Source organism: Panthera uncia, chromosome A2 (genome assembly GCF_023721935.1).
Source record: "Panthera uncia isolate 11264 chromosome A2, Puncia_PCG_1.0, whole genome shotgun sequence".
NCBI classification, from domain to species: Eukaryota; Metazoa; Chordata; class Mammalia; order Carnivora; family Felidae; genus Panthera; species Panthera uncia.
In genome coordinates this window covers 93,592,928-93,605,744 of record NC_064816.1, presented here as the reverse complement: position 1 = coordinate 93,605,744, position 12,817 = coordinate 93,592,928, and the positions used below count along the sequence as shown (strand labels likewise).

At 38.8% G+C, this 12,817-nt stretch overlaps 1 protein-coding gene across 1 annotated transcript in view; it reads right to left on the bottom strand.

Annotated features, from left to right (window-relative positions):
- Positions 1-11,536, bottom strand: part of COL1A2 (collagen type I alpha 2 chain) — a 36,099-nt gene extending 24,563 nt beyond the window's left edge. Inside the window, exons 1-12 of the mRNA XM_049641474.1 lie at positions 11,340-11,536; positions 8,808-8,818; positions 8,135-8,149; positions 7,457-7,492; positions 6,171-6,263; positions 4,835-4,891; positions 2,000-2,044; positions 1,859-1,912; positions 1,716-1,769; positions 1,350-1,403; positions 879-932; positions 331-384 (exon numbers count right to left, since the gene is read on the bottom strand). Coding sequence (XP_049497431.1) covers positions 331-384; positions 879-932; positions 1,350-1,403; positions 1,716-1,769; positions 1,859-1,912; positions 2,000-2,044; positions 4,835-4,891; positions 6,171-6,263; positions 7,457-7,492; positions 8,135-8,149; positions 8,808-8,818; positions 11,340-11,409 — 597 coding nt within the window. The 5' untranslated portion in view covers positions 11,410-11,536. The remainder of the gene's footprint in view (positions 1-330; positions 385-878; positions 933-1,349; positions 1,404-1,715; positions 1,770-1,858; positions 1,913-1,999; positions 2,045-4,834; positions 4,892-6,170; positions 6,264-7,456; positions 7,493-8,134; positions 8,150-8,807; positions 8,819-11,339) is intronic.
- Between the last annotated feature and the right edge of the window lie 1,281 nt (positions 11,537-12,817).

The following is a 12,817-nucleotide window of genomic DNA, read 5'->3' as shown; positions in this document are numbered from 1 at the left end:
AATAACACGGCGTTCTAATATCTGATTTTATGTTTATTTACTTTTATTTTGGCTGCAGAGGTCGGGTGGAGGAGGAAAGGAAATGGAGGAAGAAACTATTGACATTTTTATCTCAACTGTTTAATAGATATTAAATTAAATAAATATTATTAATAATTGGCCTTTTGTCACAGAATCCTGTATCCTCACCATTAAGGGTTCTGAAGTACTGAGGGGGAAATGAGAAACTCTTTGGAATATGAGTAGTCTTCAGTAAAAATATACTTTCTGATGGTGATGGGGAATTACAGTCAATTGTTTTAAAAACAATGCTTCTGATTTGGTACTTACCTTCACACCTGGAGCACCAGGCTGTCCCTTCAATCCATCCAGACCATTGTGTCCCTGAAATGCAAATTCTTATGATTAAAATTCCGTTTCGTTATAGTGCTTGGTCAAATCCAAACCTCCTGGGTGAATCTGGTGACCGCTTCAGTACAATGTGTCCAGGGCCCAGCAAACTTGCTCTGTTTCCCCAGGTAAGTCGCTAAACCTCCCTGTGCTTGAAAGGGAAGGATATAGAACTAGATGATCTCTCACATTCTTTCCATCTTTAATCATTTTACGATCTTCAGATGGTTATAAACACCTCTTAAGTCATATGCCTTTTACACAATTTTCTCTGTAGGGATCCTCATTTCTTGGAAGCTGTGGACAGACTGAAAAAACTATACCCCACTGTACTTCCCAGCCATCCGACCTCTTCTCTCACTCTCTTCACTCTGGTGAATTCCAGGAATTTGGAAGCAAGTATGTGTCACCCAGGAGTTTAAATATAGTTGAGGTTTTTCCTAAAAATAATCAACATTTTCTTTCCTCCGGGTAAAGAATGTGCTCACCCTAATGCCCTTGAAGCCAGGAAGTCCAGGAGTCCCAGGGAAACCACGAGCACCCTTAAAAAGAAACACAGAAGGTAAATGTTTTCGTTCTCAATTAAAAAACAATGATTTCTTCCCTCCAAAGTACTTCTTCTCATGGAAGTTCAAGCTTGGAATCAATGGCTGGGATATTTTTAAACCACAGATCAGCAAATTAACTTGCTCTAATTTGAGTAACTAATACTATGGTATTTGTACAAAACATGATTTAGTTTATAGTATGCTTGCTATCATTAAGACGACATTATTTGCATTAATAAAAACTGTATGCATCCTTAACTAGGCTCCTTGATTTGTCAGATGCCTTCAGTGAGTGGTGCATGCGTTCAAACATCTATGTGGCCATTTAGACTGATTCCAGTTTTACCAACTGTCTTATATGTGAGATGCTTCTGATGTCTGGACTGTATACACTGGGCTAATAAATCTTACCTGTGGTCCAACAACTCCTCTCTCACCAGGTCGTCCTGGTTTTCCAGGGTGACCCTAAAACATGGAAACATCATAGGGTAAGCTGCTTTTCTTGCTAAGCCATCAGATGGAAGTTGGAACATCTTGGTTTTTAAAATAGGGGGAAAAGGCATCATATAAAAATGTGGGTCCAAATATATATTTAATTAACAACTAATTCCCTTAAATACAAACAAATTAAGATTTCATTAAAGTAATGTTTTCCAGATGGGGAGAGTTATATCAGGCATATTCAGCTTTTGGCAAAATACTTCATTTGAATCCAGAAATTCTTGTTGAGGCAGTATTTAAATGGCATTTTGCAAGTGCTTATGAGTAAATACTTACATCCTCACCAGCCTTGCCAGGAGGCCCAGGTGGACCACGAGCACCCGCAGGACCCTAAGAAGAGACCAATCGTTTCGTCAAGGTTACATCAATAAACTTCTTGAAAAAAAAATCTTTACCACAAAGGGGGAAAATGTACTCACAGTTTGACCAGGCTCACCAGGCTCACCAGCAGGTCCTTGGAAACCTTGAGGACCCTAAAAGAAAACAGAGATGTCATGCTCCGCACCTTTGTTTAATTCTGTCTTTTTGCCCAAGAGAGATTACTAGCTTCCAGTACTTACAGGAGCTCCAGATGCACCAGGAGGCCCTCTAGGTCCCATCAAACCCTGTAAAGAGGAAAAACATAGTTAGCACTGATAAGTTCTCATGGCTTTGGTTTGGGTTAGATAGGATAGTACAGTATTGCCATAGACATTTTGCGATGGACAGATGAAGAGAACTATCCTGGTTTTATTTCATAGTTTTTGTTTCTCCCAAAGAAGCTCTTAAGGACCCACGTTTCCTCCACGATTTCTCTGCCTTTGCTCTCACTTCTTCTCCTAACCCAGATCAGCAGAACCCAGTTGGATGGGTGACCACCGGTTCCTGACAGTCGCACACAATTGGGCATACTGAGGTGGTTCTAATGCCATGAAGCGGATCCGTCTCTGCACAGTATAGAATACACGACCACCTTCTATGCGGCTGGCGAAGCCTTTCCATTTGGATTCCCTTGATCATATGTCACTTCTGCATGTCATATCTAGCTAGGAAATTGATATGCTTATTGGCACAAGAGGCATAAATTGAAAAGGATTAAAAGTCCTTCTTAATGATTAGAGGGAGGTTCCTTATAGAGCCTTGTAGCTCCTTTAAGGGCTGTTGGTGACCGATGAAAACGTCAAACAAAAGGGGATGTAGTGAGGGGTGAAGGAAAAAGAAAATATTACTGAAACATCCTCCTGGAAGGATCTAATATTATATCTGAAACTGTGGCCCACAATAATGGCAGATTGTTGTTTTTGTTCTTCATTCTGTAGCACACAAGTAGAGTCAAGCAGCATTACTAGTTTGGGAGCTAGCTCCACATTCTTGACTCCCCGGTGCAGTAATGAATGCCTGGGCAAGCTCTCCTGTAGGGGCCAGCTCCTTCACACTGAAAATATTGCATAGACAAGTCTAGGGCAATTTATTCGTGACACATCAACGATGGGGGCTCTACAGGAAAGTCTGCCCCACTGCACGAATGCCTAGGGTGAAATAATACGGATTTTATTAAAAAGCACATCATCTTAATTATAAGAATTGTTTGCTTTTAGAAATTGCTTCTACATTAAAAGAAACTGTCACTTTTCAATCAAAATGATTGTTTAGGTATACGTTAAAAATAATTTTTTTTGACGCCATGAATTTTTAATTATATTTATTCATTTTTCTGTGTATTTGCAACAATTTCATTTACATAAAAGGCAGTTTATTTTGCAGGGGCTGTGAGACGGACCATGATTACTCATTAATTCAGAGAAGAACCCTGTGGGGTTTTATAGTTATTGATTTTCCAACATGGAAAATTATTTTAATACTTTATTGCTGCCTATCTTCTTATTTGTGAGCCACATATCTGTTGATTACATATGTCTGTGACTGTGTGGATGTGAAAGCTTAAATTATATTTCACTGATATTTAAAAGTAAAACACACTGTTTTATGCCCCCCCAGAGAAGGTTCCAAAGTCAGGGGAATCTGAAATCCATATTAATTTTCTGGGCTTATGCAGGCTTTTTTTGTTTTTATTAGTGTTTTACTTTTTTCCCCTTTAGATTCTTCTTGAGACATAGGTACTGCTTTAAAACTGACTAACGTCCAGCATTAGCTAAAATGGCTAATTTCAAATATCCAATATAAACAAAGCCAAAGAAAATCTCTACTTCTTCATTTCACATATGGATGTTTTAAATTACCAGGACAAAGCAGGAAATTGGAAATCATCAATTAAAGGCACATTACTTCTCAAGTGAGAGTTTTAATTTACAGAAAATATTATCTTGCCCTTATAGTGTATTAGCTTATTACGGACCATTAGGTCCAGCCAAACATCTTCTTTTGAAGATAGAGCACCGAATGCATCGTCCAGGTAAAATTTGTATTTTAAAGACCATGTTAACTTTAAACTGCAGTGTTTAATCAACTTAATATTTTTAGTTCCAGCAATTTTTTCCTTTATTTTATACATACTAGTATATATTTTGCATGCTCATATCATCCTTTTGCTAACACATCTCACTAATGCTTGTTGGAAGGTTCACTTGTTAAAGATAGACCATCATCATCATAATCATATAGATGCTTTTCTAGATGTTACTCAAATTATGCATATGTTGCTAACTATGTGTGCTGAGTGATATGAATGCTAAATTGCACTCAAATTCTCTTCTATATTGGTTTATAGTTAATAGACTAAAAAGGGTATTTTTATTGAAAGGTATAAAAAGAAACATTTCCTGTATTGTTAACTCCTTGAGGGAGGGAGAGATTCTGTCATATTCATTGTTGCATCCCTAGTGCATAATACAGTTTGGGGCTCATTGAAGGCACCTGATAAATATTGTTGAATAAATTGATGTTTTATTCAAGTACTAGATACATGAGACATGATGTCGTTGATTATCAGACATTCTAATTCTGCCATTAACCACTTCCATGGCCTTAAAGGGAAAGGGCTTAAACTCTCTTGCTATAGAACAAACAGCATGGACTAGAACTTGTTGCTCCTTTCCGGCAAGTTTATAGAACTTAATAGGTCCGTGCCTCTACGGGTTGCTTAAAATTCTGAGCAAGGTCAAAGGATGTAAAAAAATTAATCAGAATGATCACTCTTTTGAATTAAATTGATTTATCTAAGTTATGGTTACTATGTCCAGAGATTATTTACACATTGGAAACATGTTTGTAGAGAAAAGTGAACCCTGAATCTAGGCTCAGATTATTATACATTTGAATACAAAAGGAATTGCTGCTTTTATCTGATCTAAGTATTAAGTGTTAACCTCGGGAGCTAAGGAAATGGCAATGTGAAATTTTTAACATGAAAAACAAATTCTTTTTGTTTTGGTTAAGATAAAAAGAGATAAGCATACCATTGGTCCAGGGCCAAGGCCAACTCCTTTTCCAGGGTCATACTGAGCCGCAAAGTTCTAGAGAGGAAAAAAATATATATATACATTATAAATGCCAGCCCTATAGTTCACTTTCTCATTCTACTTGTAAAGATTTTTACATTATTGTTTAAAAGGGAGCAATATTTTTATATAGTTGTTAGTTTAAAATTCCATATTGAAGGAAGTTCCTAAAAAGTGAGGAAAAAAATACAAGTTTAAAAAAATTTAGTCCACACCTGGTTTGAAGTAGGAAGCTTCCCTACCTTATTTTCCAAACCCTTTCCCTCCCTGTCCATCACTCCTCCCCTGTTCCCACCCCCTAAAACCTCTACACTGAGAAAGGGGAGCCTTCTACACTTTAAGCCACTGGGGATCCCTGATAAATTACACAGAGAACAAGAGGTCACCTTTGTATTTCCACCTGTTTGCCAGCTCCTCCAGAACTACCCAAAGTGACTAAGAGACCTTTTTCATGCTTGAGTTTCAAAAACGAGTTTTCAAGTTTAGAGGAAAATTAAATTAAAATGCCCCTTGGAAGATTAAACTTTTAAAAAATAGTTCACTGTAATAACTTTACTGTTAAAGATCTCTCTTATAGTAGTAGGTCTATTAAAGAAGGTGCTTTTTAATGCACTCAGTAGATAAGCAATCATAATAAGATCTTTTGGGGGAGAAAGGTCTTATTTTACTGGCATACAGTTGGGTATTAGAATCAGGCTTCTGATTCATAGTGCTAACCAATTAAGCAAATATGTTTTCCTTCCTGCAGTGAGGCCATTTGGCACTCATACCATTGTTAAAGACATAAAGCTAAAGGAAGATATTAATGAAAAAGGGAAATGTACTTTTCTTAAATTAGTTTCAAGCAAATTAAACCTAAAACTACTTTGAATGTTGGTTCAGCAGACTTCAAGCCAAGGAGAATAAAAAGAGTAGGATGTTTGTGAAATTGCTGAAGATCAGGGATTTCACTTATAATTCAATCTAATCAAACTCTTTAATAATGCAACACCTCTTATTTGTGCCCTACTGATGAAAGATATTAAATCCCCAAATTAAATAATAGTTGTGAGGACTGCAGCTACCTTCAGTGAACACAAAGACCAGTCCTGTAATTGACAAGGGCTCACAAAGAGAACAGGCAAAGCAAAATCTTGAATGAAGAAACCAAAGAAATGAAATAAAATGTACTAATATTCAAATAGTAGATGCTCCCTTAACTGCTAAAAAATAACTTCCACAATGAACCTTCTTCCAATAGAGGTATAACAAAACTAAAGTTAGCTAAACGTTAGCAGTGCTTAAGACACCTTACCCCGCCAAGACCAGGGGGGCCAGGAGGACCAGGTGGGCCAGGAGGGCCTGGGATACCGTCGTCACCATCTCTGCCTGGTGGGCCTGGTGGACCCTGTTTTGTAAAAAGTGAATTAGGTCAGGGTTAGACAGATCCCTTAGAAATCTATACATATAAAAGAAGACCTAAGAACACATGTGGTAAGATCAGTTGTTCAGCTCTTTCAACGTGCAAGTGGTAAGGAAATGTAATACGCCATATTTGTCACTAATGGGAATTCACTTATGACATGGGTCTTTCTTAGAAGGAGGTTTACTGACTGGCACACAAAGAAGACACAAGACAGAGTAGTTCCTCTGGAAGAGGGCTATCTCAGGATTTGAATATTAATTCATAATGGAGCTCCAGTATTCAAATAAAGATGGAAATTACAGCTACAATTTAGAATTCTATAAACTTCATATAGAAAAGAGTGCACAGCGATGTACCATGTATACTGATTATCAGTTTCAGACTGATGAACTTATTCAATTGTTTTGATATATTATGTATGAACAGTAGATTAATTGATATCACAATTAATAAAGTCACTTTATCACAGGATAGAAAATCCTGCAGATTTCTTACCATTAACACTATTTACATTGTTAAGATAATTTACCGACATATTGCTACTTCTAACACATTGTCTGAGTGGAATACATTTTAGTCTGTACTTCCCAACACATATAATGTAGGTATTTATACACTGGCAAACGTGTTCTATAATGCAAAAGCATGTAGTTATACATGCCAAATAAGTATAGCAGGGAGATCTAAGAATATCATGAATAAATCGTAAGCCTAACTTGAACATTTATGAATTTACACAGAAACATGTTGTTGACTGACTGATGTTTCACTTCTATTACCAGACTACGTAAGAGATCTTACTTGAAAAGCAAACAAAACATGTGAAAAGAGAGGATGTATGGTGGTAGGTAGATACATTTCCATTATACAGGAGTTGGACAGGTCAACTGAAAACAAAGAAAGATAGACCATGCAAAGAATATGGCTGCTTATAATAGTTTTGCTTTCCAAAAGGATAGTCTTGATCTAAAAAAAATTATTGATATATATACAATAATGTTCATTCACCTTTTCTGTAGGACATTATCTGCTTAAAAGGTGGTGCAAATATCTGGATGCCCCACCAGATATAAGAAATATAGTGTTCGTATAAACTGTAAAAGTTTCCTGTAGTTTCTAACATGTAGTTATTCAAATATGGTTCAAAGCTTTTTAATAGTTCAAAAATTACACACCCTTTCTCCACGTGGTCCTCTATCTCCAGTTGGGCCCTACAGGGAAGATACAAACAGCACGATAATAAATGTCTAAGCAATTAACAGTGAACGAGCAAGCATTCTTGACAATAATTAGTCAGTAAGACTGATCTAAACACAATATTATTAGAAAGTAGATATAAAAGTGGCATAATACAATAGAAAAAGTATTTTGTTTTTATTATAATGACATGGGATGTTTTTAAACTGGGAGACTACAGGCTATAGTCTCCAGTCACTACGCCAATATTATAACTACTATTTTTAGAAATATGATTTCTGTGGATAAAATTACCATTTGTTACATCATTAACAGTATATTTATATAGTCAAAGCCCTTTAAAATAAACTTGCATTTACTACCTATAATTAACATAATACTCATTCCATCTCCAGAATTAAAACAAGTCTTTTTTTCCTTTAGTATGTAAATCACCAGTTTGTGTAATATCAGTGTAATTAGAGATAATTCTGGAAGATAATAAAGCTTGGTTATCTTTAACATCAAAGATACTTTATTTTATGGTTTAGCTAATGCATATTCATGTGGGCAAAATCTTGACAAAGTATTTTCCTTCTGTAGTCTACTATAAATTTAGTTAAATTAGAAGTTCTTTCTGATCATTTCAGATATTATGGAAAATATGAGACTCTTACCTTTCTTGCAGTTGCCTAGAAAAGAATAAGTAAGAAATTATTAGGGGGAAAACTGTATTTGTGTTTTTAAAAATGGCTCCTAGTTCTGTGAAGTATACAAATATATCTACAGAGTATATACACTGTGCGTACCATTATTTAAATATTTCAAAGTTCGATTTTAAATTTTACCAATAAATTAAATAAAATATGTTCAGAACCAAAATTTATACTTATCTGTAATTATGCCTCAAATTCAATTCACGAGCTAAGAATTTGTTCGTAATAGTCTTGCAAATGATTCCAAGGGAATAACAAAGATTCTTTAGTTCTGTGAAGTCTCCTGCTTTGTAGTAGCGGATGCTTAAAACCCAAACTTCCACTAGATTATTTATTCTGTTTCTTAGGAGTGTTCTTATAAGGGTGGTCTTATTCAGTAGCACCGCCCATTTTGGACATTGGGGTGGATGCCTTCGAGGCAGCCAGAAAAGTTTGACTACCACAACTCTTGATGATTTTCTTGGGAATCCAGGTTGTTCAACACCAATGTAGCCTCCTCTTCCTTCCCCAGAGAAGACATTAGTGTGACCACAGTAATCTCAGTATGTATGTGTGTGTGTGTGTGTATATATATATATATATATATACATATATATATATATATATAACAAATTCTAAAAATTATTTTACTCACCTCTTCTAAAGCTGTAGAGAAAAGAGAAAAAGAGGGACATAATTATTAGAATCATTTCATCGATCCATAGCAGTCCTTAACAAATAGATATATTAGTCTATAAAATTGACTTATCCAATTAAAGGATCAAGTGTTTTTTCTTTTTTATTAAGAATATTCTAATGTCTTGGAAATTATGCAGGTCAAAAGTATGGCAGGGGTCAGCAGTGTGATTTGTTTGCAATATTAATATGTAAATATATTTCAAATTAAATTGTTAATTATTTACTATTTTATAAATGCTGTTAAATATTAATGTGTCTGAAGGATATTTATAATGAGTAGTAATTAAGTTAGTAAACTGCATAGGTAAATCACTGAATGTGAGTAAGACGGGTACATTGATGAGGAAATAATTTATGGTTTAGATAGTTTTTGATATGTAAAAATCTAAAAAAGGGAAAATTTAAGGAACTATGTTATCGAAACAGACTTTTTTTAAAACAAAATTTACTTAGTATTTCACTGAATTTATACCATTCTTAATGTCCTTTTTCAAAAGGTCTAATTTGCAAATTAGTCACTATGAAAATGGAGTCATTTGGACATCTGAAATTTTGCTTTAAATTGGTTCACTTAAATTAGGTAAGGTCATTTTGCCAATATGTATCACTTTTGTCCCTGGGAAGGAATTGCTCTGTATAAATGGAAAAACTGTGGATTAAAGATCTTGAGAAATAATGGGAAAAACATACTAAAGTAATATCCCCCCCTTTGCCATAATTGCTGTAAGTCCTTAAAGACTGAATTCCTCTCCTATGGTATAAAAATTATAGGTTAACACAGGATGTAAGGGTGGCCAAGCTGGCAACAAGATGAATCACCCCTAAAAATTGCTTTAATTAGGTGGCCAAGAAGTGTGTCATTTGGAGTGAGAACATCTGTTACAACAGTCACAATTCAGGAGGGTGGACCACATCCAGCACTGACATTTAAGGGCAATTTATAAGAATTACTTTTAAATTAGGAAAATGATATGTTTACTTCATTGTATCCATCAGTAGGAAGAATAATTAGGCCTAAACTTGATTAACAGAAGTCCTTATGATTTTGGAAATTTGCCTTTTAATTACTCAGACTGAGCCATTTTGAAGAAATGTGTGTTTGGTAACTTTTATTCCAGACTGTAGTTGGCTGTTGGTCAGAGGTGAGTTGCCTTTTGTACCTTCAAACTTTCCTAGGTCTGTTTTTATCATTTCTCTAGGAGCCAACTCTTTCCCCCATCCTCAGATTTCATAAAAAAAAAAAAATTGGTAATATGAATTTCTTCAATACAATTATTCCTTAGTATCCACAGTGTGTATACTAAAAGTGGACAAAGGGAGAAAACACACATACAAAAGTGAACCAACAATGATGCAATGGTAGACACCGTGGCATGTGGGTGGAGCAAACTTTCTGGAGTGTTGGGTGTGGCCAGACACCCCTCATACCCCATCAAGTCAGTATCTTTGTCTGGTATCTAGACAGCCATTTTCAAGACAAAGACAGATTGCTTTTCTCCATTCTATCTTGACATAGAAGTCTGGTCACAAAACCTATGTCTGGAAGGTGGCCTTGGAGTCCATCTAAACTCCATTCTGCATTTTAGAGAAGGCTCAGTTTGACTTGCCTGAGGTCACGTGGTAAACTAGTGGCAAAGTCATTGGAAAAAACGCGGTCTCTTGAGTTTCAGCTCACTGTTGATATTTCTCAACTTGGTATGGTCAGAGTGTCTGATTGTCACTGAGGACACGTTAAAGAGGTAACTCTCAGGCTCAACAAAAGGTAGAACGTATTTTAATTAAATAAAGTTACCATTTCCATGACCAGATAATACATGGAGAAGCTAATCTTACTCTTCAGAGTGTATCCATTCCAAGGAACATCCATTTTCCTTCCCAGGATACACTGACTAGCTACTGGGAATGGCTTCAATCAGAAACGCAGGTCACCTCTATATGTAAACCCATAGAGTCTCTCATGGGGATTTCATTAGCATAATGCCTGGTCCTCTGTGCTTTCCTTGTCCTCCCTCCAGAGGGCGCCTCATAGTTATCATCCTCATCCAGGCAAGACTTAAACCGCCCAGAAGAGAAAAGCCCAAAGTCCAGATTTACATAGTGGGGTGAGTTTTATATTACGAAATTAAAGGGCTTTCTAAAGCAGGCCTCAGGTTTTACAAGGTGGGCATCAGTGCAGTTATGGGGCCTGTTAATGTCTCATCCTAAGGAAAAAGACTTTCTGCTTTTTGAGCTTCACTAATCAGAGGACCCAGATCAAATTAAGACTCACTTTCAGTTGAGAGAAAAGTTCCCTAACTTTTGGAGAGAGTTGAGCCTTTTATGTTTTCATTTTCTAAAATAATTTCCATGTTTTCATCCATGCCGGTGGTTCTCCACATGCCAGGGAGCCTTGCCTCCAAGCTGTACCAGGTTTTCTTTCTTCCGACCAGGGTGCCCACCCATCTAACCTTTCTTCCCCGTTTGCCCCAAGCAAGCCGAAGGCACTTACATTGGCATGTTGCTAGGCACGAAGTTACTGCAAGCAGCAACAAAGTCCGCGTATCCACAAAGCTGAGCATGTCTACCACTTAGACATGCAGACTCCTTGTGTCGCAGAGCCCCTGGGTCACCGGCGGAGGTATCACCTGGCGGGCGCAGGCATGCAGTCGTGGCCAGTACCTCCAACTTAGCTGTAACCTCCTGCCGCCTTGGTGCTAAAATAATAAAGCCCGGATCTGCCCTATTTATACGGCCAAAGTTTCCCTGGCCCGAGGGTGCCTCCAAAAGCGCCTCCACCAATCGGAAGGCTGGGGCTGGGGGCCCGGGCAGCCACAGCTGGGAGGAGACTGCGGGGGCGCAGAGGAGGGAGCGAAGGGGGGAGGGACGTGGCCACGGGGCTGGCTTCTTAAATTGGTTCCATTCTTTTTGAGGACGTGGACACTTTTGAGGCTTTCAAGGGGGAAACTCTGACTCGCTGTCTGCATACCTCCGCCCTCCCCATCCCCCCTCCCTTCCCCGCCCTTTCCAAGTTTGGAAACACTTTTGGACACGTCGGAGCGCTCTGCAGACACCGACGTGGGCACATTTGCCGATCTCCGGGCACCGGGCAGCTGTAGAGGGGACGGGAGCCCGGAGATCAAAGTAGGAGCTGTCCAGCCCTGCTTCACCTTGTGCCCTGCGGGCCACCCGCAGGGTGGAGGGGGCCGGTCGGGCGCGGAGGAAGTTAGGGAGGAGGGAGTGGGGATTCGACAGCGTGGCGCAGGCGGAGGCCGCCCGCCCCGCCCCCTCCTCCTGCTCCCTCCCGCAACCCCCTCTCCAGTTTTGGGGCGTGTGTGCGCCCGCTTTTTCATCAGTAACGCTCTCTCTCTCTTCTGGCCCCGGGATAGGGTGAGAAGGGGTTTCTGTCTGTGCAGGGTTGGGTTGGAGTCCCAGGACGCCTGGTGTCCGGAAGGTGGGGGGAGCACGCTAGGGGCAGCGTGGCAACGAGTGATGGGGGAGGATGTGCTCTGCGCACGCTAGACTAGACGGCTATTGGGGAAATCCTTCGACCTCCTCGCTTCCTTCTGCTGAGGCCGATTCTCGGCTGAGGCTTCAGAGATCATCTGGCCCTGCAAAATGACTGCAATGGACGACTTGGATGACTGTCTTATGGGATCTCTCGTTTCTGAGGTTGCAGTGAAGAATTTGTCCCCTCCGCTTCAGGTTTCCACTCTCCACCTCCTCTTCTCCACAGACATCTTGTCCAGATTTACCAGCTCCAGGGTGAGCCTGGACTCGGATAACTCTCCACTGAGTCCACCAATGCCTCTGGACCCTGATGCGCGTTCACTGACCCTACTTACAGGCAATGCCTAAGCACCTTCGTGCCTTCCTCCCCTCCCCTCCACACCTTGGGGAAAATGCCTAGCCCATCTAGAGAGGCTTCCAGTTAGACTTTGGGATAGGGCAGTCTTTTCTGGTAACATTCCAAGCTGCACTCTCATCAAT